This window comes from Corvus moneduloides, chromosome 17 (assembly GCF_009650955.1).
Source record: "Corvus moneduloides isolate bCorMon1 chromosome 17, bCorMon1.pri, whole genome shotgun sequence".
In the NCBI taxonomy this organism is placed as follows: domain Eukaryota; kingdom Metazoa; phylum Chordata; class Aves; order Passeriformes; family Corvidae; genus Corvus; species Corvus moneduloides.
Window position 1 is genome coordinate 992849 of NC_045492.1, and position 26805 is coordinate 1019653.

Sequence of the window (26805 nt, forward strand, 5' to 3'; positions counted from 1 at the left end):
CTGTGAGAACCCACAGGAGAAACCAGCCCTGAACATGGACACACAAAGCTGTCATTTACAGCCCACATTATTTCTGCCCAGCTCAGGAAGCAGGTCCTGACTGCACTTCTCTTACAGCAGAGTAATCCTGAACCAGACACTCAGTGCTGGCACTAACCCCACAGCAGGATCCAACAGCAGTGCCCAGCATGGGAATCAGAGCCACAACACTGGTTTCTGACACAGAGACCCTGATTTCAGGGTGGGAAATAATGGGAATGGACACCCAGCTGTGATACCTGGATCTGCAGCACTCCAAGGAGCCAAAGTGAGCTTTCATGAGAAAAATTATTTTGCTACATTTCCCCCCAAAACAACCTGAAAGCATCAGTACTTCTTGGGCTGGGTTGAAAAATTTTAAGTAGCTTGAATTTCTTCCAAGAACAGGATTTTTCCCAGTTCCCAGACAGCTGAACCACCACTGCAGGCCCTGGAAAGCATGGGATCAGATCTGAGCAGCTCACACAAAGCTCTGCTGGTGCTGCTGCTCAGCTGGGATCAGCACTTTATCTCCTCCTGCTTCTCAAGTCTCTCCAAGATTATTTTGCATGTAAGGAACTCTAAGGAAGTTTGCAAAATCCATATTACCATGAAGCCTGAGGGGAAAATCAAACCACAGATTCCATCAATCCCCATTAGCCCAGGTCAGCGCCGAGCAAGGGCAAACCCCTGCACTCCCTTTCAGAGATCAATTCCCAGTGACCTGGGGACAGTGTCACCAGCCACACACGCAAAGGGAGCATGTTTGGTCAAGAGCAGACTTTTCAAACAGTCCCCCCTATTTGGTCCAAGCTCAGGGGTTTGCCTCAAAAAGCCCTTCAGAAGCAGGAGGCAGCTCTGTGCTAACCCAGCCCTCCCCCAGCCCGGCACTGCAGGCTGTGGCTGCACTGGCTTTGTTTTCACAGGGACAGCAGCCTGTTAACACCTGACCAAGTCCCTGGAGTGCTGTTGAGAGGCACCCTCTCAGAAACCAGGAAGAAGAGATCCAGACTCACCAAGTTTTGTTCACAGAGGCCGTGGAATTGCTGGAACTTCTGTGACATCAGTAACTGTGCACTGCCCACTGCACTCAGGACTTTTCCTAAGACTGTGGGGGACAAAAAAAAAAAAGAAAATAAAAAAACCTGAGTTGAACAGACCATTAAATGTAGCAATGAGCTCCAGCATTCCTGGAGCAGAGAAACACTCGAGTCATCAGAAAAGCAGTTTCAGAGATCCTCAAGGCGCTAACTGCTGTCAGGAACAAAATGTTTTGAAACCACATTTGTCTGCCATTGCTCCTTCTGGCAGGCCAAACACAGACCTGTCTGAGGACATTACAACATCCAAGCTGGCAGAGAGCTCCTTAAACTGCCCTCAGCCCCTCAGAGGAGCCACCAGCACCACCTCAGCAAGGTCTGCTGGCACTTGCTAGAGATTGCAGCCTGCTCTCCCAGCCCTGCACAAGGGCAAGGTGACACAGGGACCACTCTCCAGCCTCCCTGTACCAGCAGGGATGAACACACAGGCCAGGCCTTTTAACACCCAGGACTTCATGGTGCTCTTAACAGTTTTTCCAAGCAGCCTCCGGGCATGAGCATGTTCCTCTGCTCACTAGAGGAAATACAGTCTGGGCTTTTCCCTTCCAGAGGCAGGCTCAGAGCCCCACAGCCCACAGTGCCTGCAGCTGCATCACCAACAGGGACCACCTGAGTCCCATCCCTGCTCTGCTGCTGCCCCTGAGCCTGCTCGGAGCGTTGGGAGCTCTTGGTGGGACAAGTGCACCCTGGGCTCTCTCACCCACCAAGGCTGTGGTTCCACAAGCAAGCAGCTTGCTGCTGGCAGTCACAGCAACAATGACATGCAGGTCTTGCTGTCTTTCCTTGCCACAGGTCAAGCCAGGCCAGCCCCGAGGCAGGGAGATCCCTGGCACAGCCTGTCCCCCTGGCAGCCAGGGCAGCACCTCAGGGAATCGGATTAGGGATTAGCTCCTGGAGCCCCAGCAGTGACAGTGAGCTAAAACTGAGCCTCACCTTTGTTTCACCTTTCTCAGGTTTTAAAAACATCAAGACCAGGCTCCACACAAAGATCCTGCCCTCTGCAGCCTCGTCACCCACTCCTGTCACTCTGTATTCACCAGAGGCACGACTCCCACTGCAAAAAGCTCAGGTTTTGCCAAGGCATTTGAAAATAAAAGAACAAGCCCAGCTGTTCCATAAAATCAACTGGCCTCATGTTCCCTGTTCCAGGCTTTTGGTGTATCCAGCACAAATTCAGTGAGGCTTTCCCATGTGAAGAAACCTCCTCTTTGCTATAAAGACAAGTTCATCAACTGAACTGAGCAAACAAGCTCCGAAGTCGTGTTCCTTCTGCCCCACTGCCAGCTAAGCTTTCCCCTGCCTGTTTGAGAGTAATGGGTGAGGCAGGGAGAGATCCCACAGCCTCCCTGAAAGCTTTTTCCATTTAACCTTTTTTAAGATTAAATCCATTTAAGCTTTCAGCAGTTTTGAGTGGTCAGAAGCTGCACCATCCCCTGCACGTCTTTTATGGTGCATCACAGCATTATTTCTTACTCCATTTGCTACAGGAAGTTTCATTACCCTTTCCAAGGAAAAATCATTCCTTGGCCCATCCTCATCTCCATGGTCTGGCTCTGTGGGCTGTCAGCAATTTCATAGAACCCCAGAATGGCTTGGGAGGGAAGGGACCTTAAAGCTCATCTCATCCCATGGGCAGGGACACCTTCCACTATCCCAGGCTGCTCCAAGCCCCGTCCAGCCTGGCCTTGGACACTGCCAGGGATATGGCAGCCACAATTTAACTGACCCAACTGCTTCTTGAGGGAGAAGCTGCCGGGCTGCTGCCCACACCCACCTTCCTCAGAGAGATTGTTCTCTTTGGTCTCCTGGTCCATCTGGCGGCACCAGCCCTCCAGGCGCTCGGTCTCCGCCTGCAGCAGCTTCAGGAACCAGAAGCCGTCCCGCCGGCAGGGCCCCGGCTGCGCCGGCTCCGACGGCGATGTGGAGGAGCTCTCGAGCCAGGGGTCAGGAGGAGGGAGAGAAGAAGGCTCCAGGGCTGGGTCGTTGTTTTCTCCATAGGAGAGGTTTCTCTTAATCTGTGAGGGCTTGGCTGGTTGCCTGGTGGAGGCATCAACACCAACAGAGTTGTTGTGCTGGGGGCACTCAGCGAGGCTTCTCTCAGATGATTTACAGCTGGAGTTATTGGGCTCCTGTGTGTCAGAGTCTGTGTCCTGTTTGGAGGACATGCTGCGAGAGTGGCTGTTTCTGGAGGGATCAAAAGCCATGGTTCAATAGCAGAGCTTGGCCTGGCTGGCCTCCCACACCAACAGCAAAATCCATGGCCACAGCAGAGCCTCTCCCTGCCCCTCCTCACACACAGACACACCACACACTCAGACAGACAGAATTATAAGGTTGCCTGCTTACTGCAATCGGCCGTTCAGACGAGAGGGCTGACGCATGTCTATAATTACAGCTTGGATTTTTTTTAATTTTTTATTTAATTTCAAGCTCCCATTGATTTGGCTGTTAGAGAACAAGTGCTTTTTGCAGTGGGTGTGTGCTGTGGAGGAAGAGCTCTCCGTGGGCCTCATTCAACACCACTCACTGGCACAAAGCAGGGAAGAAGGTCTAAGCACAAGTGGGGGAGGCACAATTTAAAATAAAAGGAAACTGCACAAGCTTGCGTCTCACTTACCGCCACTCGTCCTCTACCTGTACCCCGATGGACTGGAATTTGGTGGCTGGTGGAGGAGGCTCCTCTTTTGCCACTGGCTGAAGGCAGTCAACCTTATTGAACAAAAAAAAATACAGACAAAAACAGACACGAGAACTTGCGGCTGGAATCCACGTTAGTCGACCAGGAGTGTGCACACACACAGAGCATGCTGACACCACACGGGAGGGCTGGCTAAGGACAGGCACGAGGCTACTGCTCAGCTCTGCTCCCACCTCAGGATCAGGGCTGTGTCCTGCCAGGCTGCTGCTGCTGCCACCACCTGTGCCAAGAGCCCTGGGCTCTGCATGGCTGGGGCTGTGTCCCTGCGCCTGTGGCATCCCACACAGTCAAGGACCACGGCATTCAAGGGAGGACAGCGAGGTGATTGAGATTGACAGCAAAGCCTCTCTCCCAGGGATTGACACCCTGGATAAGAGGGTTAGAAGATTTTAGGAATGATATCCAGGTGACTTAGGAACCAACTCAGAAAAGGAAAAGGAGACGAACGCAGTCAGCCTCTCCAGTGTTTCTCTCCCCTCACCGCCCTTTCAGGTGTTCTGTCCCACCAGCCGTGCAGACAGGCCTTCACTGTCACCTGTCTGAACTGGCCTTGCTGTAAAGCTGATGGAGAACTGCACACACAGAGCAGCTCAAAGCTCAGATCCTGCCCTTGGAGCTGCCCAAGCTCCCGTCTGCTGGTAACCAGCACCTGGGACAGAACCAGAGCTCACAGCTACCTATAATTGAGAAACCTGTCCCAGAGGAGAGCACAGCCCCAGAGGATGCAGTTTTGCTGACTGAAGTATGGATTTACACTAGTCACTGGTTCTCGTTTGACTGCGTAATCAACAGCTCATTTGCATCTGCTCCCACAGAGTTAAATGCTTCCAGCAAGGGAAGCACCAACCTGCTGGGAACACTGAGCAGCAAGGAATTGCTCCCTTCTGCCTGCAGCCCTGGGACCATTTGGCACTGCAGCAGCCCATCCCACGTGGACATCAAGCAGAAGGGCCCACCTCTCAGGGGAGGCTTGTCCCAAGAACCATGGTGGGCAAGGAGCAGACTGCTGGGAAGCAATACAGAGTACAGGGCACAGGCAGACTGGCAGCAAGAGGCCTCTTCAGAGGGACTCATCCAGTTAACATGGCCCCTCTGCTCTAGAAAACATTTCAAATTTGTACTAGAAGAACTCAGTCCTTTCTGGGCTGTTAAGGGAAAGTGCTGCTGTCTCTCACCCTGGAAGCACTGGCAGTTACTCTGACAAGGCAGTGAGTGGCTCTTGCTATTCTAAGTGAGCTCAGATGCACACCCGGTCACAGAAAAGGCACACGCTAAATGGATGGGGTAAGGACATTCCTTGGGACGAAGGAGAACAAACTATTCCATACTTGTATTCCTATAGACGATAGCTTTCTTTTGGGGATATTCTCCACTTTAGGCTCTTCGTTAGTCAGAGTCCCTTTGTCACTTTTCAAAGTTGCATTTTTCTGAGGTAACTCTGGGGTGTCTCTGGCCGGAGTCACGACGCTGCCCCTGGTCACGCTGGGTGTCCTGGTGCTGTCCAAGCTGTCTGAGGAATTGCTGAGCCCCGACTGGCTGGTGACCTCACTCTTGTGGTCCTGGCTGTCCAGGTAGGTGTCCTGCGCCGACTCAGTGCTGCTCTGCACAGTGACAGAGATGAACGGCTTGGACGTGGTCCGAGGTGGGACGGGAGGTGGAGTCTTTTTATATGCCACTAGGCATGATGAACCTGCAGGGACGGAGGGGGGAGAACGGAGAACGCAGGAGACAGGTTGGAGGGAAAGAGATACAGTGAAAGAGAGAGAAAAAGCAGGTCAGTCACGACATCCAAGAGGAGCCTCCAAGCAGCAGCTGGAGGCAGAGGTGCAGAACCAGCCCACAGGCAGCAGCTCACGCTGGGGACCCACACCAAAGCATAGGGAAAGCGAAGGCAGAGCCAGAGCTAGCTTGCAAAAGAAGTCAAAAGGAATACCATGATGCGTGGAAATCTGGAAATGGAGAAGAGGGATAGAAAAGCCTCCCAAGAATGCTACAGGGTTTGGCAGGTGTAAGCCTCCACAGTGGGGAAATATTCTTTGGCTAAACCCTATGTTTTAGTATCCTAGTACGGCCAAGTGTCTCAGCTCTTTGTCCCATCAGTTGACAAGTTTCAGTGTCTGGATCAGGGTGATGGTTTTTCCTACAAAAATGGAAAGAAGCCATAAAATGTGTTAGATGTTGATGGCAGGAACACACATTTGAAACCCCTGACAAGCCCAGCTGCTTCATACCAGGGCAAAAGACCCAGGAGTGGTGAGGCTGCTATTCTGTGGCCCCAGATCCAAGTGGCAGCAAGGCTGGAGATGTGTGCCCAGCAGACACAGAACACACGTATCCCACACCAACCAGGACAGCAGCCACAGCCCCAACCTGCTCCTGTCTCTGGCTGGACAGGATGGAAACCCCCCAGCGAAAATACATGGAAAATACAAGTAAAATCCATGTGGATCCTGCAGCAGCCGTGTGTTTAGGCTCTCAGATTTCCAAGGATATACAAGCCCCTGAGGCCACAGTACCTCTCCAGCTGCTGTCCAGCCAGGACAGGCTGCACTGGGCAGGGTGTGGCCAAACACACTGACCAGCCACCTTCCTATACACAACTGACCCCCTTTATCACCCTACCCCTGTGCTCTTGGTCCTCCTCAAGTCACCAGACTCCCTTTCTTATCCTACCTTTGGTTCCTCCCATTAAGTCCTGTGCAATCCCAAGCTGCTTTTCCCCTGCACATCCCAGCCCTTGCCAGCAGCCTCCTTAGTCCCAGAGAGCTGCAGTTACTCCCCATGTCACACCTGCCTCACCATTTCCAGTGGAGCCAGAGCCAGTCCCAAGCATCCCTGGGAGCCACGTTCCCTGTGGGGCAATCACAGAGCTGCCCCACGAGCCTTATTGACAGTATGTGGACATGCCTGCATTTACACATCCTACTATTTACCATATTAAGAGCTAAAGCTCCACTTCAAAGGAGGAAATAAAAGGGAGGAATTACAGAGGAGGAGATCTGTGTTTCCAGCAGCATTTTTGTGCCCAGAGATGCTGAGCAGCACCTGGCAGAGGAGAAGTGAGAGGCCTATGCAGGGCTGCCAACCCAGCTGCCTCCAGCCTGGATGGGAGCTCAGAAAGCACCGAATGCATCCCAGTTCCCTCAGGCCACTGCACCAAGCCCAGCACAAACTGAGCAGTGTCCTGACGGCAGGAGAGCAGGACCCATCCCACCACCCGTCACTCTCTGACTCACATGGGTGAGGGGTGACCACAGTCCCCCTGCCAGAGCTGCCTGATGTGGAGCATCATCTCCAACAGCAATTCCTCGGCCCAGTCTCACGGCCTGACTCACACAGCCCATCTCAATGGGGCAGTGTAGGAGCAGCCTGACCAGAGCCATGGCAGAGGCAGCCCTGGATCAGCTGTGTCTACCCCCCAAAACAACAGGTTACTCCTGTTCCTGCACCAGGGCTACAGCAGCCACTGGCCAGGGCAAGCCAGAGCCACCCCAGCTGGCAGAGGTGAAAGCATGTCACATGTCTCTTCACGGACAGTTAAATACCTCCCCATGGCCCCTGCTCTTCTCCAGGGACAGTGCTCAGGGTGTCCTGCTACCCACAGCCCCTGTGACACAGTCCTGCTTGGAGCTGGACTGGCCACAGCCCTTGGTGGCTTGGCTGGCACGGTCACCAGGAGCTCAGCCCAGCTCCCCAGCTGCTGTGGCCACCACCAGGGCTGGGACTGGAAAGGAAATCGACGGCTATTTGACATTGAACAGCCCAGCCACGCAAAACAAGGGGAGGGCACAGCAGCACAGAGAGTTTCTGGGGCAGATCAGTGGTGTCCAGAGTCAGTAAGCCAGACCCAAAACCATTCTCCACTTACCAACAGACAGCACGGACACTGTGCTGCTCTGTTAAAGGGGAAAACCACAGTATCCCCCTGGCTTGTCCCTGGGAACCCTTTGTGCCACCTGGCTGGGCTGAAGGGCAGCACAGGCTTTGCTGGAAGGGAAACACCCGGGACCGACAGAACACACCCCTGCTCATGTATCTGTGCTCAAAGGGCTGACCACCCAAAAGTAAGTCTAAGGCTCTAAGAAACATTGCAAATGACAAACACAAAGGGATCAGGAGCTTTGAAGAACTGGGGATGCATTAGTTACTGCAATTGCAAATTAACCTCACTGAAGCCCGCTGCAAACATGAAACAGGACTTCTGACTGCCCAGAAAACTCAGAAACCAGACCTTGCAAGGACAGGCTTCAAAAGCCAAAGTCAGAGCAAGCCCACCCAGAACAGCCTGTCCTTGGCCCTCAACACAATGCTGAACTAAGCTTCAGTGCTTCCTGCATCTGTGGGAAACAAGAACACCCCAGTGTTTCCATAGGAGAATTGGCTCTGAGGCCAATCCCATCAGTGAGGAGCATTCCAGTAGCTGACTTACCCCTCCAAAGGGTTACAGCTCAGCAGGCATGGATCTGCTCGGGACTTGCTGAGGTCACACTATTTTAAAATCAGCTTGTGCTGCAATGTGGAATTACAGTTCCTGTGGGCACTGGAGCAGGACCTCACTCTGCAGGACCAGCAGCTCAGTTTGTTTGGGAACACCATCCCTGCTCCAAAAAGGTGTGGAACAACAGGAGAACACAGAAGTCATGCTTAAGCTTCCAGTTTTGCAGCACTAGGCTCTTCCTGCTCACACCATCTTCCACGGCTAATTTCAGCAAGCAGCTGGAATTCACAGCATGCTGTGGATGATTGATTTTGGGGAGGAGGATGTTTGTTTATAGTCTTTCTTCTGTAATTATTTTTAGAAAGCAGCACGTTTCCAAACTAGCACCTTGCACCTGCCCTCAGGGGCTTGGGCAATCCCTGGGCAGAGGAGCTGGTTGCAGAGCCTTACACTGGAGAGTCCCTCTGGACCCTCAAAAACCAGCTGGGCATGCTGGAATCCTCTCCCTCTCCTTACAGAGGCATTTGCTTCTTGGAAGACTAAAAGTAGAGTCATGAGGGAATGTGAAATTCAGTCCCTGTTCCCATCCCACCAGGCTGGTACCTGCTCAGTACCTGGCAGCAGCACCAGGAGCACAGCCAAGGTATTTGGGCACCACAATTGCCCTCAAGTGTGTCTGGCCTGAAGTGCCAGTGTTCTGCTGCTATTGCTGATTCAATACAGCCTGGTGACATTTCCAATCATTCCAGGAACTTCAAAGACCTACTCAAACGATCCTTATTTTTGTTAAATCACCTCAAAGGCCCCCAGCCACGGTCAGCTGTGGAGGCAGGTTCCCCTGCCCTCAAACATCAGCAGGGCTGGCTGCTATCCCTGTCCTGCTCCATGCATCCCCCTTTCCCTATGGGAAGGGCTGGAAGAACGACCTCATTTCCTCACACATGAAGCAGAACGCTCTGAAATTATCTCTCCTACAAGACAAGCTCATTTGCCTTTTAAATAGAACAACCATAGAATCATCTCGCAGCAAATGGCATCAGTGGCATTATCCCCTCGGAGATTCCAGCTGCAGGGCTTTGGGCTGCCCTTTGCCACAGGGTCTCCTGGCTGGAAGGAGCTGCTTTGGGAGGCAGTTTCCAATAGCAAAGGGAACTGGAACAGCCACATTCCAAGCGACCTGACCTCTGATTTTCATCAGCTCGAGGAACACTTCAAGGTTGGAGCTGTAGTGAACTGCAGGATGTTTTATTTGTAGAGAGTCCAAGTGAAAGTGAGCCCCAGTGACAATCTGCACTGAAGACAATCCGGACACATGGATTTTATGGTTCACAACTATTACTGTCCCTGTCTGGCTCTGTGGGGTCACATGCATGCACACACAGATGCACGGCTAGCTTCAGTATAAAGCCACTGACAAAGAGGCAGGAAGGCTCCTTGCGTGCATTCCAACAGGAGCATTTATTGCTTCCACACTGTTGAAGGCTGCAGAGGCAAATACCAACATGATCCCAAACCCCCCAGTTTTATCCAGGGGCGGGGAAAAGGCAGGACCAGGGAACGGGGACCAATGGAGAACTCTGGGGGAGTGATGAGGGGAAGAGGCTGACAGCCAACCGGGGAATCCAAATTGGGGTAGATTAACATAACAGAACAATGCATCCCAGGAGAAGCCTTTCTGGTCACCCTAACATGAAGTGGTTCTTGTGGTACTAGGGACTTGTCTTACTGAAAACTCTCTGTCCCTTGTAATGTGTGTTCACCGGCCACCACACACAACAATCACTTCAGACCTGATTTTTCTGCACACTGAAGGTCAAGATACCTGCACCAGTTAGAGGCACTGCGAGAAATCTACCCAAATTTTGTTAGTCAACAGGAAAATCATACAAGTCAGAAATCATAGAGGCTTGGGTTGGAGGGACCTTAAAGACCATCTTTTTCCATCCCCTGTCCTGGGCAGGGACACCTTCCATTATCTCAGGGTACTCCAAGCCCCATCCAACCTGACCTTGGGCACTGCCAGGGATCCAGGGGCAGCCACAGCTGCTCTGGGCACCCTGTGCCAGGGCCTCCCCACCGTCACAGGGGTGATTTTTTTCCTAATCTAAATCTCTCCTCTTTAAAACAATTTCTGCTTGTCCTATCACTATCTGCCCATGTGAAAAATCACATGGCTCCCATATATTTCCATCTAGACATGATGGGAAATGCCTGTGAAGATGCCACCTCTTGCTCTGACAGAATGACTGTCTTTAGAGTGCTGGAGGAGATTTAAAAGACGTTTTATAGTGGTTAAACAAAACTCCTGGAAAACAAAGTCAAGTGACTGCATTTGTTCAGAGAGGCAGTTTATGGAAATGCTATAAATACCTCCTGCCTCAGTGCCTTGCCTTTGTAAATCTCAGTAGCACTGATCTTTGAAAAACTAAAAGTCTCACCTTGGTACTACACAGAGGTAACAGACACCTGATGGTAACCACGAGTGGGCTGTGGGAGCCAGGGAAGGACCGTGGGCTCTCCTGTCAGTCCTCACTCCAAGCTGCAGGGTGACCCCAGGAGCAGCAGCATCCTGGCACAAGCAGCTCCCCACAGCACAGCCCAAACCATGTGCCACCTCTGTGGTGGTGCCCACAGAGCCCTGCAGAGTGCCCAGTCCAGCAGAGCCCTTTAACTCTCAGATGATCCCAAGAACACCATGAACACTTCACCAGCTGTTTCTGCTTGTCACAGAGCCCGTACACCAGCCAGGCTGTGCTTGTGAGTCAGGGGACAGAGAATTCCCCAGCAGCTCCTCCCAGGCAGCAGCACCAGGGAAGAGCCCTCTCACCTCTTGTGACAGCCCTGCATAAACCCAGCCTGGACACCCAAAGCACCTTGAGTACTTCTCGAGGAGGTCAGAGGAGAAATTCAACATTCCCCTTCTTATTGCCCTACCCATCCTCAGCTTTCATCCCCAGCACGGCTCAGGCAGAGCAGCAGTGCTTGGGCATGGCTGGAGTGGCAGCTGGGACAAGGGGACCACTGCAGGCTTGTCACTTGTCCCACCACATAACGCTCTTGTTCCCAGGACAGAGGGCCAGGCCTTGGGCTCTGTGCCACGGGACGCCCTCAGCCCAGCCCCGGGACTCCAGGCAGAGGCAGGAGCACCCCAGCAGTGTTAGGGAGCACAGCACAGGGCGGGTGGGTCTGCAGCAGGGACCAAGGAGAGGTGAGGGGCAGCGGGCTGGGGTCACACCCTGACACTCCAAGGCAGAAGTGTCCCTCTGACCACTGCAGCTGTTCCCGCCAGCAGCTACAGAAGGTGAGCAGCCCTCACTCAGAATTACACCCCAGCCACTTTTCCTGACCCATGGAAGCGGCCATTTCCCCCTGAACAGCATCAACTCACTTGTGAGGTAAGCACAGAGAGGGGAGACGCCCTTCCTGAGCACCACTGCTCCCACACAGGCTCCTCTGGGAGCAGCCTCCCCCCAGCCCCACACGTGCCTGACCCACGCTGCAGCTCCCCCTTGGCACAGCCTGCCCGGGTGTGCAGACTGCACTTCACCTATCTGGCATTTTGTTACACAAAGAAATGACTTCTCAGCTTTAAGCAAACGCCTTCCTCAAAGCCCTCCCTGAGCAGCCAGAGAGGCTGGCACAGCACTAAACAGACCTGTGCCAACAGCTCTTTGCTGCCCAGCTGGGAGACACTTCCAGCTGCTGCTCCAAGCGAGCGCACAGCTGTCAGAGATTTGTTACCCCCTGCTCCTGTTCAGGTCCAGCACACCTGTACACCCCAAAGGCTCTGCTGGCAGGACAGTATTTTATCACCCAAGTATCCATCTGGTACCTGGTGTTAGGAAAAAAGGGGCTGCCCTGCACTTGTCCGACCACTGCCAAGTACAGCAAGTTCCTGCATATCACTGAAATGAAAGGACTGGACAGATCTGCAGAAAAAGGACCTCAAACTCAAGGCAGCATCTCCCAAATGTTGCAGTCAGAAGCAAATACAGAAGCAAAGGGCTCTCTCTGAACATCAGCTCTGTGTGTGTAGACTACCAGTAGAGCTCTCATCCAGAAATGCACCACAAAATGCTCTGCACAACCATTTGTGTTCTCTGGTCAACTATGACTGAGATGCCCTTAGGGAGAGCTGCCACACAGGGTGACCAGGGACGCCTGGGGCAGGCACAGGGGCACTCAGGGCTGCATGAGCCCCAGCAGCCAGTTCTAACCATAGACCCAGTATTTTGGGAGGGAACATTTAACCAGAGCAGGAAAGGCTGATGGCTGTGAACTCTTTACATGAGGGACTTTGGATTTTTCAATATACCAGAAGTTTAAGCATCATGGAGAGGCTCCAGTTTCAAATTCCTGAGCACAGAAATGATAACGAGCACTGATACACTGAGAAATGTTATACTGGGAAGGCAAGGCAGGTTGCTTTTGTTAAAAAAAAAAAGCTTCTTGTAGAAGGTCACGAATTTAAAAGAGCCATGAAGCAACAGAAGACACCCTCCAAGAGTGCTGGGGTTAAAAACAGGGTACCTCACACTGCTGGCTCCTGGCAGCTCTGGCCATCCCTCTTTAGCACAGCCCGCTGCAGAGTCAGCAGGGCCACAGCAGATGCTGCAGGGGACGCCAGCCACAGACACTCCCAAACCCAGCTGCAGCAGCAGCTGACACTGGAGCTGCTGAGTGGGCTAGAGGAGATACTGGGATTTCTCCCCACCCTCCCAAAAGCGATTGTCAGGGGTTTTAAAGCGAGTTGAAGCCATGGTGAGCAGCTCCACCCTGCTCCAGCCACACATCCAGCCAGTGTCCTTCTGTCCTGGGGGCTCAGACAGATCTCCAACCCAGCCAGCACAGGGCAGCAGCCAAAAGAGCATTCGATGCCTCTCCCTGCCCCAGGGGTTAATTCACTAACAACCACCAAGGTCCCCAAACCCAACCATTCTGCCTCAAGAAGTCACCGAGTGCGAAGAGAAAAGCCAGAGCACGGTGCCAGGAGGAGCAGAACTGCATCTCTGATGGGTGGGGGTGCCTGATCCCCAGGGACGGGGTCCCTTGCCAGCTCACTGCCCAAAAGTGCTGGCACACACTTTTTCCACAGAGGGGCTGGACTGAAGGGATGGTCCATCAGTTCAGTGCTCCTCAGGGTGTGCTTACCCCCCCGCCAAAACCCTCACTAGTGAGGGCTGATGCTTTTCACACCAAAGAGGTGAAGCAGCAGTTAGTGGGAGCCCAAGCTTCCAGAGCCCTGGGGTCTCTGATCAGCAGCCACACTCCTGGTGTCCACCCAGCCCAGGACCCTGCACCAGGAATGCAGCACCAGAGTGCCCAGCAGCACCTGGACTGTCCTGCCAGGTGGGCACAACAGAGTCACCAGCAATTCCTCCTGTTGCCAGATCCTGCCTGGCCCCTCCAGCAGAGCCTGGGCTGCCAGAGCAGCTGAGAGCCCACCCAGGCAGGCCTGGAGCTCCATCCCCGTGGCCAGGCACAGCCCTTTCTCAGCCAGGCCCCTGGACACGGGCACCTTGTGGCACAGGGTGGTGAGCAGAGGTCATGGCAGAAGGGCCAGTGGCATTCCAATCCCATGGCAGGTTTCATAGGAGTGCAAGGCTCTGGGCAACAGGAGCCCAGCTGGGCTTTAAGGGCACACCATTTCTCCTTGCTGGCCTTTGTGCAGAGGATGCAGAAATGCATCCCACAGTGCTAAGGAGCCACCAAGCCATGAGGCCCAGGGCTTGCTGCATCACCCAGCAGCCTGTTTGCTACAGACACCTCATCCTCACTTCAGGACCTCCTCACTCACAGCTCCACAGGGCTCTGACCCTGGCCTGAGCCACGGCAGGCACAGTGGGAGGGAGCAGCTCCCCAGCTGCAGCAGAGTGGGGATGCCAGGATAGGGGCTGAAACCTTTCTGTGCACACAGGAACCAGGAACAGGGGAATAGGGAACACAGAGAACCCACACTGCCACTTGTCCTACCTCTGCAGAAGGCAAGGAAGCACTGCAGATACCCTGCCCACACATCTGCACAGAGCAGCCTGTCCTCTTCAGAGGGCCATCAGGAAGGGGCTCAGCTCTGAACTGTGCCACAGAGGACTGCTAGAGAGAGCAGGCACTTCCATCAGCTCCTGGCACTGGAACTGGTCACATGGACTTTCCTGCAGCCAGGGGCAGGTAAGAGAATGCAAGACTGGACAGACTGGAGCATACAGCACCTCACAGAGCCTGCCCAGCAGCTCAGCACGCCACCACTCCACTCCCAGGGCTCCAAGGGATACCAGGACCACTTCAGAACTGTATGGACCACAGCTTAGTGAGCACGTATCAGCCAAAAGCTCTTCAGACAGGGAGACAAGCTGTGCTGAAAGGTGCTGCCACAACAAGAGCAGCAATCTTTTCTGCTGATGCACTGAAGCATCATCCACTTCACCCTCCTGATGCAGAGACCTGTGCCTGCAGCATCTCACCCAGATGTGGCAAAAAAAGCTCAGCAGCAGCACAAGGAAATGTCCACTGGACTCGACCACACACACAGGTGGTCAGTGCAGCAGCACAACCACACAGTGCCCAGGGCAGCTCTAACACCATCAGCCAGCAGGTCAGAGACAAGAGGGGCCTGCTAGCAGAACAGGAGAGGGAAAACACAACTGCAGATATCCAGAGATTTGCATTCCAGAGAGTATTTCTCAGGAACAGCACTTACTGCAGGCAGGCCCCATCCCTCCTTGCTTTTAAACACTCACTGTGGCAGCCCCAAAATGCCGATTCCGCCGCCCTGGGACTGCAGGGTCTGTTCTGCCAACTGCACTCGGCAGCTTTGTGTCTGGGCTGGTTTGGGCTCTGCAGCCCTGAGTGTCTCTAGGAGAGAGGCATGGGACATCCCAGCCCATGGATAACAGGAAGAGAAGGGAAGGGAACTGGGCTGAACCAGGTGCCACAGAATTCCCATCCCACAGCAGTGACCAGTCCCTGCACCCCCCTCCCTGTTCAACGCTGCCCTTTCTGCAAGGTTTGCTCAGGGTTACCCAGCACAGACATGGAATTAGGGCACAGATGTAAACCAGACAGGAATTAGCCAGTGCCACCAGGTCACAGGCTGCTCCCCTTTCCCTCCTCCACATGGGATGTCATCCTGCTGCTCTGCAAAGCAGCAAACTGTGGGGAGTGGGGGATGCCTTCGGAGGACACAGGTAAGGAAGGATGGCAAACCCTCCATGCACCCACTGCTGTAGCCACTTCTAAGTGCACCGAGGGTATTAGCATTAATCATCAAGGTGTTTAGCATAATTAGGGAGGCCGATTTAGTTTTTCTCCAAGCTAGCAGTTTCTAGAATCTCCTGCAGAATTAAGTTCCACCAGCTAATGATGCACTGCATGAAATATCCTCTCCCTTCACCATCACTTCATGCACTGCCACATCACTTGGAAGATGGCATATGTGGATGCTTTTAACTCGCTTCCCTGCCACTGCAGAAGTCCAGGGAATCTCAACACACCTCCTCAAAGTCACAGCCAGTCAAAATCCATATGGCCAGAAATGGCTGGAAACCATGGCAAACCGAATCTCTTCTTGTCTGTGTCAGAGCTCAGCAGCTCAAACGGGCTATTTTAGGTTATGCTGATTGCTTGAAGCCCCAAATCCAGTCATTCCCAAGCATTTGCTCACGTGTCACAGGAGACACATCTCAAGTTCTCCCTGTACAGGCAGCAAGCTGCACCTTGAGCACAAAAATAAGTGCAATAACCCAAGTTTTGCCATCTCAGAAAGGTGAGCGCGTCAGTCCAGCACGGCACACACAGCACTGTGACCCTGTGGGACTCCCCATGTGCCTCCCTCTCAGCCCAGGGACCACCCCCAGCCCACCAGGAACCACTTTATCCAGGACTTCTTGAAGGCTCCAGGAACAGGAGTTGCTCCCCTACAGCAGAATCACACCTACAGCTCTGAGGAACCAAGCCCACAGCGTGGTCCACAGAAGGTTTTGCAAACACTGCCCAGTTGCTGAGACATTATTGGCACATTCCCACTGGTGGACAGTCCTGGAAGCTGGGTGGAGGGGTTACCATCATTTTAAGTGTGCCACTAAACACTGTTCACAGAAGAGCTGGCCAAGAGGGTGCTGAAAACACTGATGGCAGCCAGCAGCTTGTCAGCACAGAGTGTGATAACAGGAACAGGCCTGTGCTGATGGCAGCAATCGCCGAGTTCCCCAGCACAAATGGGGCTCCCAGGGAATTGCTCCATCCCCAAGAACAGAAGCAGCCAACAATTCTGTAGCCTACCTAAAATTTTGAGAAACTGCCACCATTGCTGCCAACAAAACCCCCCTCAAGGTAAGAATTAATTCCTCCATCACTTTGTTTAACATCAGGATTTTTATCACAATTCTCCGATACTGTATCCCAAATTTTACCTGATGCAGGATATCTGCTACTCTCCCTTGCTCACAGGAAGACATTCCGCTGTTTTAGGCAAGGGTGAGCACTCGGTGATGCCACCAGGAGCAGCAGAGGTGGTTTTCCCAGGACATTATGAAAAACCCTCCCCACACCCAGATGACGAGGGATTCTTTGTAAGCTGAAAACAAACCCCACCCTGTAGCCATAGGGCCAGGGAAAGCACATGTGTCAGCAGCTGGGGAGACAGCACTGAACAGGGAGATGGGAAGGCATCAGGCTGGACTCATCTCCCAGTGAAAAATTCCAGCCTTTAGCCAACACTCTTTCCACTTGGACAGTGGCTGTCAGACAGCCAGCATCGAGATTTACATCTTCAAAGCTACAATCATCAAGAGGTTTTAATAGCCAGATTCAATTGAAGCTATTTCCTCCCTTAAGTATGTACAAACCAAGATGTGGCAACACTATGCTAATACTGAAGAATCAAAGTCAAAATTGCTGGGAAACTTGTGTTGGCTGAGGCACAGGACAAGCTTTGCATGTTAGAGAAAGCTCCTCCATATTCTATTTCACTGTTTAACATGGCATTATCCATAAGATTTAAAAAAAAAAATCACATGAACAGACACAGAAAAGGCTGTAGCAGGCTGCTCCCTCTCCATTAGCATTAAATTTGACAGTGGTTCAGCTGTTGCAGCAGTCTGGTCTGTTCTGGAGAGGAAGGGAGTCCTCAGACACAGAGCAGGCAATTAAGCAAATATTCCAACCTTTTATTCCCTTTGGGTAGGGTGCCAGGAAGCTTTGGAAAGCCGTGCTCATTGCTTGCATTGCCGAGGGCTCCCACCTGAACTAACCACGGACCCTGCGGAGCACAGAGCTTTCCTCCCTGCTGACAGAGGCACACAGACGAGCAGTGCCATGTGTCCCCAGTGCCACTGCTCACACTGATCTCCCAGAGGCCAAGAGTCCCCAGCTCTGATTCCCTGAGAATTTCAAGTATCACAAGCACTCCCTGAACAATGGATACCCCAAGGGAGGGGGTATCCGGAGCAAACCTGGCACTTTTGGAATCCTTCATTTCAGGAATCGAGCAGGCATCTGACAAAAGAGCCACTGTGCAGCTCCAGCTCTGAAATCAAAGAGCACAGCAGATCCCAGGCATGCACCCAGAGCTTTCTCCAAGCACATCTGAGGCTCCAGTATCTGTGACCTACATAGCTTCCAGCCACCACCAAGTCTGCATCTTCACAGCTCGGTCTGCTTTTCCTGCAGGCTCCAAAACACCACGCTCCTGGTTCACAGGCCTGAAGAGTCCCCATAAGCTTTCAAGTTCAGAGCCCAGACCACCACTTAGCCACAAGTATGGGTAGCAGGTCTGGATTCAGGGGTGCAGGACCTGTTTGCCCACACAGCTGGCCCCTCCAGCCTGCAGAACCTGCCATGAAGATATTCCAAGGATCTGAGACTATGAACTAGGAAAGGGACACAAGAGAGGCCAGAGCACAGCTCTATTGACCACATCTAGTGAACTGATTCAGTTTTAGGCCACAGAGCTGAAGGCACTGGCTTAGTCATGCTGTTCCCATGGCACTGGGACCTACTCCCTTCTGTCCCGCTGTCTGGAATTCAGAATGTGACAATGACTCCCTGGCCTTCCAAGGAGCGTTATCAGCAAACCCCAGCCTCCAGCAAAAGCATTGAACGTCACCAGAGCATCCCCTGCTGCTTTCAGGAACCTGCTCACTGCGGAACAGACCATTTTCCTGCCTTGGAAGCTATGTGCCAAAAGCCTTCTTGGCTTCAGTTCCCACCTAGCTTATATTTATTCCTGTTTCCAAATTAGTGATCTCCTCTCCCTCCACTCCTTTGACCTTAGCAGTTGTATAACTCCAGCTACAAAATAAACACCATCCACACCAAATCCTGAAATCTTAGGGTGTTCTGCAGGATATTCCAAAATATTCCTCCCAGGACTTCACCTGCTAACATCAAGTACCAACCAGCAGGTGAAGCACATGCATTTTTGCTTTTCCTCATCTGTGGCTTGGCACTGGATGGTAGAGGGTGAACGGTGGGGTAGGGAGCAGGTAACAAGTGATTTAGAATGGCTTAAGAAAGGTGATGAGAATGATCCAGCCAGACTGTTTTGAAGGTATTCCTGTAAGAGACAGTTTACCAGAGGTGTCTTTGGAAGAAGCCACTTCTTGCTCAAGCACAGCAATGGGACCTTCTCACAAAACAGTGTTCACTTGTCTCCCAGAGCCTGAAGGGCCTCCAGAGCCTCCTGGAAAACACACCAGCCCAGCAATTCCATAGTCCAAGGAGCTCTAAACACATCATGAGCAGCCGTGAAAGATGCCTATCCACAATGCTCTGCTTTCCTGCTCCTCTTCAGTTCTCCCTGCCAGCACACTCACCACAAGGAGCACCGGGGCTCAGGAATGCCAAGCCCCTGCTCCAAACAAGCACCTTTGTCAGTTCTAAAGTGACCTAACCAGGAAGTGCAGCGGGGCCACAGCAAAACCACGGGATCTGCTGGACTCAGTCTAACAGAAAACATCAGTCCAAGTGACGCTCCTGACAGGAATTTATGGGGCTTTTGCTACAGGTCTTCAGAGTTACAACCCTGCCCAGGAGCTGTGTGCCAGCCTTTGAACACACCCAGAGGTTCAGCAGGCTGGTGATGTTCTAACCATGTCCGTACCCATCCTTCCCCTTGCTCCCAGCCCAGATCCCAGCTCTGGCCACAGCTCCAGCTCCAAGGCACACAGGGCGAGTTCTTCCTGCAAGGGCAGATGGAGGGAACAAATCAAACTGCTCCCTGCAGACACCTCCTCACCCAACCAAGGCCAAAAAGGGTTTTGGAGAACCAGCTCAAGATTTCTAAAACCTGACTACCAAGAGCTGACATACCAAGGAAATGATGCTGCCTTCAGTTCTCCGGGAAAAATCCCACCTCTACACTTCTCTGAAAATCCCAGCCAAACTGTGAAGACTGCCCAGGGCTGGAGTTATTCCTCCACTTGGCCATCTCCCCACACTTGGCCTGGGAACAATTTTAGACTTGGAATGCATTACTGCATTCAAGCAGCCACTCCTTGTCGTGCCAGTTGTCCAACCCCCAGACCAGCTGGAGGATGAAATTCCTAGGAATAGCGAAATGCCAATCTTTGGATGCAGGGCTTTCCAGGGCAGTCACCAGCACGGCCTCTGCTGTGTTCAGCTCAAAGGCATTGCTGAGAACAGCTACTGTGGCCTCCCAGGACAGAGTGACTGTGTCAGCTACTTGGCATTAGTCCAGCAAGTGCTTTCACCTGAAGTGGCCTCATGAAACAAGAACCACCAGCCAAAAATAACCCAACAGTGAGCACAGACACAGCCCCAGAGCAGCAGTGAGCTTGTGGGATACAAGGGTGGGATCAAGGAGCAGGTCTCCAACTATCTGCTCAAGGGGTTTGTTTGCCAGAAGTAATCCTCCATCAGCCTGTGGCAAAATACACCAGAACATGGTGCCATCAAGGGGGACACGGCTGGGAAGGACAGAAGGACACTGCTCTGCCCTTGTCACTCCAGGGTGAAGCACAGAGCACACCCAGGCACAGACCCTCAGCACACACAGTGGTCTCAGTGTCACCTGTACAGGGACTGTGCACTTGGGGTCACTTCTGATGCCGGTGACACCACACTGGGAACAAACCCACCCAACCCTTGCTGCTACATTTTCCTGGAAAGCACTTTCAAGAGAACACTGGGGGTGTTTACATAGCAGAGGCCCTGTTTCAGAGGAAGAGCTGCCCAGTCAGGTTTCTTGGATCTGGGCCGTGTCAGAAGCCTCAAGACACACGCAGTGGATACTGACTGAAGATGAAGGTCAGTGGAACAGGATGACTCCACCAGACATCTCCTCTGTAGGGCTCTGGCAGCCAGGCAAGATAAGCACTGTGAACTTGCTGTCAGCAAGAGACCGATCCAGCGGGGAGAAGTCCTGCCCAGTGCTGGAAATAGGGAGTGCTTTAACTCCCACTGCAGCCCAGGTTACTGGGGACCTGGAGCTCATACTGCAGGAATAATTGTCCTCCTCAATACACCTAAAAAAACCACTGCTCTCAGCTCTGTCACTGTATGATAGCAAGACAAAAAATGTCCTTTATCCCCCAACATCCTTTCCAAGGCCAAAAGCAACCACAAACACTTTTGAAGATAAATGAATGGTAAACTGCAGCAAGCAAAGAGGTGGGACAACAACGAGTAAGTGCCTTTAATTTTCACATCTGACTTCTCCAATGTTTCCAATGGCACAGAGCTGGTGAAGAGCTGGCAGCTCCTGCCTGCTCCAGCCTGTGCCTGGTCCCCAGTCCAAGGGGGGCTTGCGCACCCCAGAAACACGTGGGGCCCAAAGCGCTGCTGCCCTGCAGCCACTGCCCCACAGGGCCCCCACGCTGCTGCAGGGTGGGGCTCCACCTGCTCCAGGAGCATCCCAAACCCACTGCAGGTGCCAGCTGCTCTGGGATTAGCCTCTTGTGTCCTTTCAGGGAGGCAGGGCAGCTTGGCCAGCCCTTCCCACAGTGCCCATTCCCCACATGCTGTGGCTGGTGCCTCCAGCACCACCATCACACCAACAACGAATCCTGCTCTCAGGGGCATTTCTATTCCTGTCCCAGACATGCAGCAGACACAGGATGCCTATGAGATGACAGCAGACAAGCTTCATACCTACAAGCCCAAGGCTTGAGATGGGGAAGACAACTTTGCATTAAAGCAGCCATAGAAAAAAAGAACAACAACCTCCTTTTAGCAAGGGATTCAGTTCTATTCTTCAGCTGTAACCATGACACACAGCCCAGCTGAGGAAACAACACAGCAACACGTTATTTTGGATACTGCTTTGTAAACAGATGCGTGGCCAGTTATCTAATTGTGGGAACATGGATGTGAGTAGGCTTGGAGGGAGCAGCAGAGCACTTGCAGGGTTATTGCACTCACAGCAGTTTGCACCATCCATCTCCACCAGGAAATTTCCACGGACTGCAATGTCAGCAGCTTGTGCTGCAACACACCTGGGAGAATCTGTGAGGTGCCACCTCCCTTGGGTACCACAGCACTGTCCCCTCCTACTCTGGCCACTAACAGACACAACCACAAAGACAGATACAGGAGGTATTTCCTCAGCTAATTGTTAATTACATTAATTGACAAGACATCTGACTCAGCTGCTCTAGAGCCTGGTGGAAGCTGGGCCTCCTTCTCCCTGTAGCAGGAATGCCTTATCCGTGGGGAGAGGGTGTAACAGCAGTGAGGCACCTTACAGACACACAGGCCAGCCCTGGGACAGAGCTCAGGCCAGCACAGCCTCCTGACTGCAGGGGGATGTGCCTGCCCTGGCAGCTCACACCGGGCAGCCAGCACTGGCAGTGCTCCAGCACCACGGAGCCCACTGAGAGAACACAGGTGTTCTGCACAGGGTAACACAGCCAGAGCTCGTGTGACGGGATCCACAAACAGGGGACCGCAGTCACAGCTGCTGAGCTCAAAGGGAAAACGGAAGAGTAGCCCAGGACCAGGGTGGCACAGTACAGAACACTGAAGTGTGCTTGCTCTCCACACTGCCACACGAGTGTCACCGCCACAGAGCCGAGGGACAGCAGCAGAGCTCAGGGCTGGGAACAGCAGAGCCAGGGCCCTTTGCCTCCCACCTTCACCTGACTCCCTCGGTGCTGAGCTGCCCATGCCCAGGTGCCAGATGGGCACCCACAGCCCCCACCCCAACGCAGGGAGCTGGAGGGCTCAGGTCTGAGCTCTGTTACCATTCCACTCACAAAGGACAGAACATCCAGGTAACTTTTGGTTTCTCTAGGTCTGGAACCCATGCATGTTCCAATTTGCAATACAAATATTAGTATTGTGTTAGATTAAGTACCAGCTGTCCTGAGAGCCAGGATGACATCCCAAATCCAGCACACCCTCCCAGGCTGCTGTCTGGCAGGACACGTGCCTGGCACGACATCACCCCCCAGGACTATTCAGTTTGTTTCAGAAGTGCTCCCTGTTCAGAATTCAGGGACAGAGTTCAATGCTATGGCAGTGCTGAAGGAAACATCTTGATACAACTATATTGGGAGTTTTGGCTAAGCTGGCGAATTTTCCACAGGAGCACCAGTGCACCCCAGTTCTGCAGGCACAGATGTGCACACAGCATTTCAGTGAGTGGTCAAGAATGGACTGGGAGGCCGAGTACCCCCTTCTAAACTAAAAGCACCCTGGAATTCATCTTAAGGACTTCAGTCTGAGCTTTCTCTTTGCTCACTTCTGCAGTGATCTTACAGTATGAACGTGATTTAGAGGAGATTTTAACAGGGTATGAATTCACATGATCACTGGAAGCCTCGCCTCACCCGGCTGCCTTTTCTTCCATCAGTTCCATCCCAGGATGCCTGTCCTTTGCCTATCCAGGCAGCTGAGAAGTACTCCACCTCCTCAATACGTACAGCACTTCCTAAAGCTAGAGATGGGCTCCCTTGAGCAAATGATCCTGCAGTTCCTTATCCAGTCAGTTATCAGAGGAATAATGCTCTCAGGAAACTAAGGAGAGAACTGTGCCATGGTTTAATTCAGCAGCCCCTGCCAGAATGAACCACTGTGCTTTAGGCTTTGGTTCTTGCACACCAGATGTCAGGAGTTTTAAAACACTCAAGTTATTTGACACTTAGATTTCCCACATACAATGTATATTCTCTGTAAGGATCAGAACAGCCCTTGGTTACTGGCAGGCATAAGAGCAATAAAGCGCAAAGAGCAATGCCATGGAATAATAATTGCTTCTGCAGTTGAAAAGCCCTCAGGCCAGCTGGGGCAGGTTTAAGTCAGACTTTGTCCTGCCATGTCCCACCGGCATTTGGAGTGCGCAGCCCCTGGACAGAGGGATTGTTGACCTGTTGGCTCCCTGAAGGTACCAGGGAACAAGAAGACAAACTGAGCAAACCAGAAGGCACAACCTGAAACTCTGGAAAGAGACCACATGTCAAAAATCCCCAAACTAATACCAAGTGTAGGTTTCCCTACATTAAGATGACCCATCTGTCCCCCACTTTCCCACCCCTGTCCCCCTTCCTGCCAGTGAGCTCTGTGGGGATCTCTGTGCAGCCCACCAAGGTGAGCAACAAGCACCTGCTGCGCCTCAAGACCAGAAACACAACCATAAAGCACACACCATAAAGCAGCTGCACTCTGAGGAGCAGGTGCAGAGCTGGAATCACATCACTTGAAGAGTCATTTCCCGTATGTTTGAGAACACGGGCCCAGATTTTCACGCCCTGGTGCCTAACAGGATACCAGGTAGCAGTTCAGGTGTATTAAGCACTCTGCTTTATCAATACTAGAAAAATCAAACCTCCCAATCAGAAACTTCTTACTAAGGAAATTCACTTGCTTATCAGTGAGAGTTCATCATAAAGCTAGCTAAGGAATTTATTCATATATCTCACCTGCAAGAGGAAAAATGAGTTCTACCTTCAATTCTTAGTTACTGGAACATGCAGAAACTGTGCAGAGACCAGAGTTCCCATATGCACAAGTTCCACTGCAGAACATGCAGAGTTCCCCCTTCAGCAGCTCCCTGCTGGACTATTTCCTGCCTACATTTCTGACTGTAGTTGCTTGAAAACCCCAACTCTGACCTTTACCACTTAGAGATGGAGGAAAACAGCAACCAAGAGCTCAGAACTGCAGTCAGTGCTTCCCAGCAAGAGAACTCCACTGGCAGCCTTCCGAGCCTGTGCACTGGACCTCGACGTGTTACACATGGCCAGCTCCAAATCTAGGCAGCCATCAGCACCACGCTCCAAGAGCGGGGCCAGGTCTGGCAGGAATCAGCTGTGGTACAGATGGATGGCTCAGGGAACCTCAGTACAAGAGGCCAGCTGAACAGCAGCCACTGCCCCTTCAAATAAAGAAGTCTGTTGGTAACCTGAAGCCAAGTGCAAGAGAGAACACGTGGAAGAGGTGAGCTTAGGGGTGCCCACGGTGCAGCACAGCACACACAGGCATTCCCAAACCAGCACAGGCCAGCCTCCTCCTGAATGCATTCCCTCTCCAGGAAAACCTCAAAGGACTTGGAAAACCTGGGCATGGGCTTAAGCACAGGTTATGGCTTCTGGAGGTTACCTGGAATCCCAGAAAGATTTGGGTTGGAAGGGACCTTAAAGACCATCCAATTCTACCCCCTGCCACAGGCAGGGACACTTCCCACTGGCCCAGGCTGCCCTGCCTCTGTGGCCAGGTGTGCAGGCTTTCCAGTTTACCAGCCATTCCCAAGTTCCTGGCAATCCTGCCAACAGGATTAAGCACCAGCCAGCCTGAGCAGAGTTAAACTGCCAGCTCAGCTTTCAGCAGCAGGAGCACAGAGGTGCCTGACAGCACTGCCAGCTGTGCTTCCCTCCCAGCTTCAAAGTTTCTCACATCATTGCACAACACAGTGCAGCAAGGCTGCCTAAAATATGCAAATACTACTGACACACAAGTGATTCATAGCCCTGAGGTTTGTCCCTGGCTAGACAAGGAGATCTTTAAGACTGAAAGCAGCCAAGTGCCACCCTTGCCCACTCTGTGCTCACCCCACATCAGCACACAGAGTTCACTGAGTGTAAAGAGCTCAGGCACCTTGGCTCACTGAGGTATCCTCCTCCTACTGAGGGCTTAGAAAAGCACAGACAATACAAAGAGCAAATGCATTTCTCTCCAAAGCAGCAGGAAGGACTCTCTTGTCTTTTGCAACTCACTGACCAGCTACCAAGAGGTAAAGAGACACCAAGGGAAAAGTGCTGCCCTGTGTGGCAGCTGGCCCAGATGGGAACCTGAGGCTTCCACACATTGAGTAACTTCACTTTTCTACTCATCTGCTTAAGAGCATCTGCCAGCTCTCCAGCCTCTTCTTCTGTTTGCTTTGAGCACAAATCCACATTCGTTAACCTCCGTCTCTGGGTGATGCTTGCAGGAGCTGTCACCTGCATACGAGTACACCAGGCCATGGCTGCAACAGGATGAGGCAGCTCTGGTTTCACAGCCTTTATCAGAGATCACACACAACAATTTGATGCCTGCTGCAAGCCAGGACCTGGAAACAAGCAATCTGTTGACTTGCAGTCTGAACAAGCACTCAGTGTCACAACCCTGAACCAGCTCCTGCTGCAAGAATGCCTGAAACGTCAGCGCTGGGAAGATGCCCAGAGAGACTTGTAGCAATTTTCACTACTTTATCTTTCAGGCAGGAATGCCATTTCCCTGAATCTCGTATATTTTTGCAGTTACTCTGCAAAACTGTCAGTGTCCACTCACTCATTGGGACACTGCTTACCACCCTGTAGGTGACCATCTTCTGCAAAGACAGCTTTTAAAACTTTTTTAAATGACAGGTCTGAATTCCAGAGAACTCAGCAGGACACCACATTAATTTGCAGAATATTAGGTTTTATGTTTCTGTTCCCATCCTCAAGCACTCAGCCTGCCTTGGTTGGCACCTCAGCTTTTCCTTCTTTTCCTTTTTCAGAGGCCAACTGAGCTCACCTGAGGGCTTCAAGGAACCTGTAGGTTCCCAGGGAAGGGGTTTGGCACAGGGGCAAGGACATCACCCAATGCATTTGCACGGTTAAAACACTTGCACTGCAGCCCAGGGGGTCTGTGCAGCCCTGCAAGGGGAAGCAGCTATCAGTTAATCCTCTAGGGCCCAAATTTGGGGGGATAAGGAACTCCACAGAGTCTTATTCTGAGAGAATAAACCATTTCACAGTGACTTGCTCATGTAATAAAGGAATTTGATGAGGTTAACTGTTTAGACAAGCCCACGAGTAAGGACAGAAGGACTAGTTTCCTTCCAGGAAGCAACCTATTCATAGCCTTTAATGGAAATCTCCAAATACTTGGGAATTACTTGTTTTGCTGTGTTAAGGGAAACTTCATCTCACCCTTCCCATAGATATAGTTCTCTACACGCACTGAAAATGGACAACATGCTACAACACAGCTAAACCTCCACACCACGCACAGTTTGGAGGTGAGCTTTTAACTCCTTTCCTGAGCAGCCTCTGCCTGCCCACTGCAGCCATGAACAGCAGCAATCTCAGACCTCCATGCAGTTATTTTCTCCTCTACAGTAGCTGGAGTGC

General features: G+C 52.3%; 1 protein-coding gene across 1 annotated transcript in view; it reads right to left on the bottom strand.

Moving 5' to 3' along the window:
• The window catches only part of DLGAP4 (DLG associated protein 4), a 150246-nt gene that overhangs the window by 3005 nt on the left and 120436 nt on the right, over positions 1-26805 (bottom strand). The window contains 4 exon segments of the mRNA XM_032127407.1: positions 1035-1126; positions 2893-3302; positions 3736-3827; positions 5145-5506. Of these exon segments, the coding sequence (XP_031983298.1) occupies positions 1035-1126; positions 2893-3302; positions 3736-3827; positions 5145-5506 (956 nt within the window).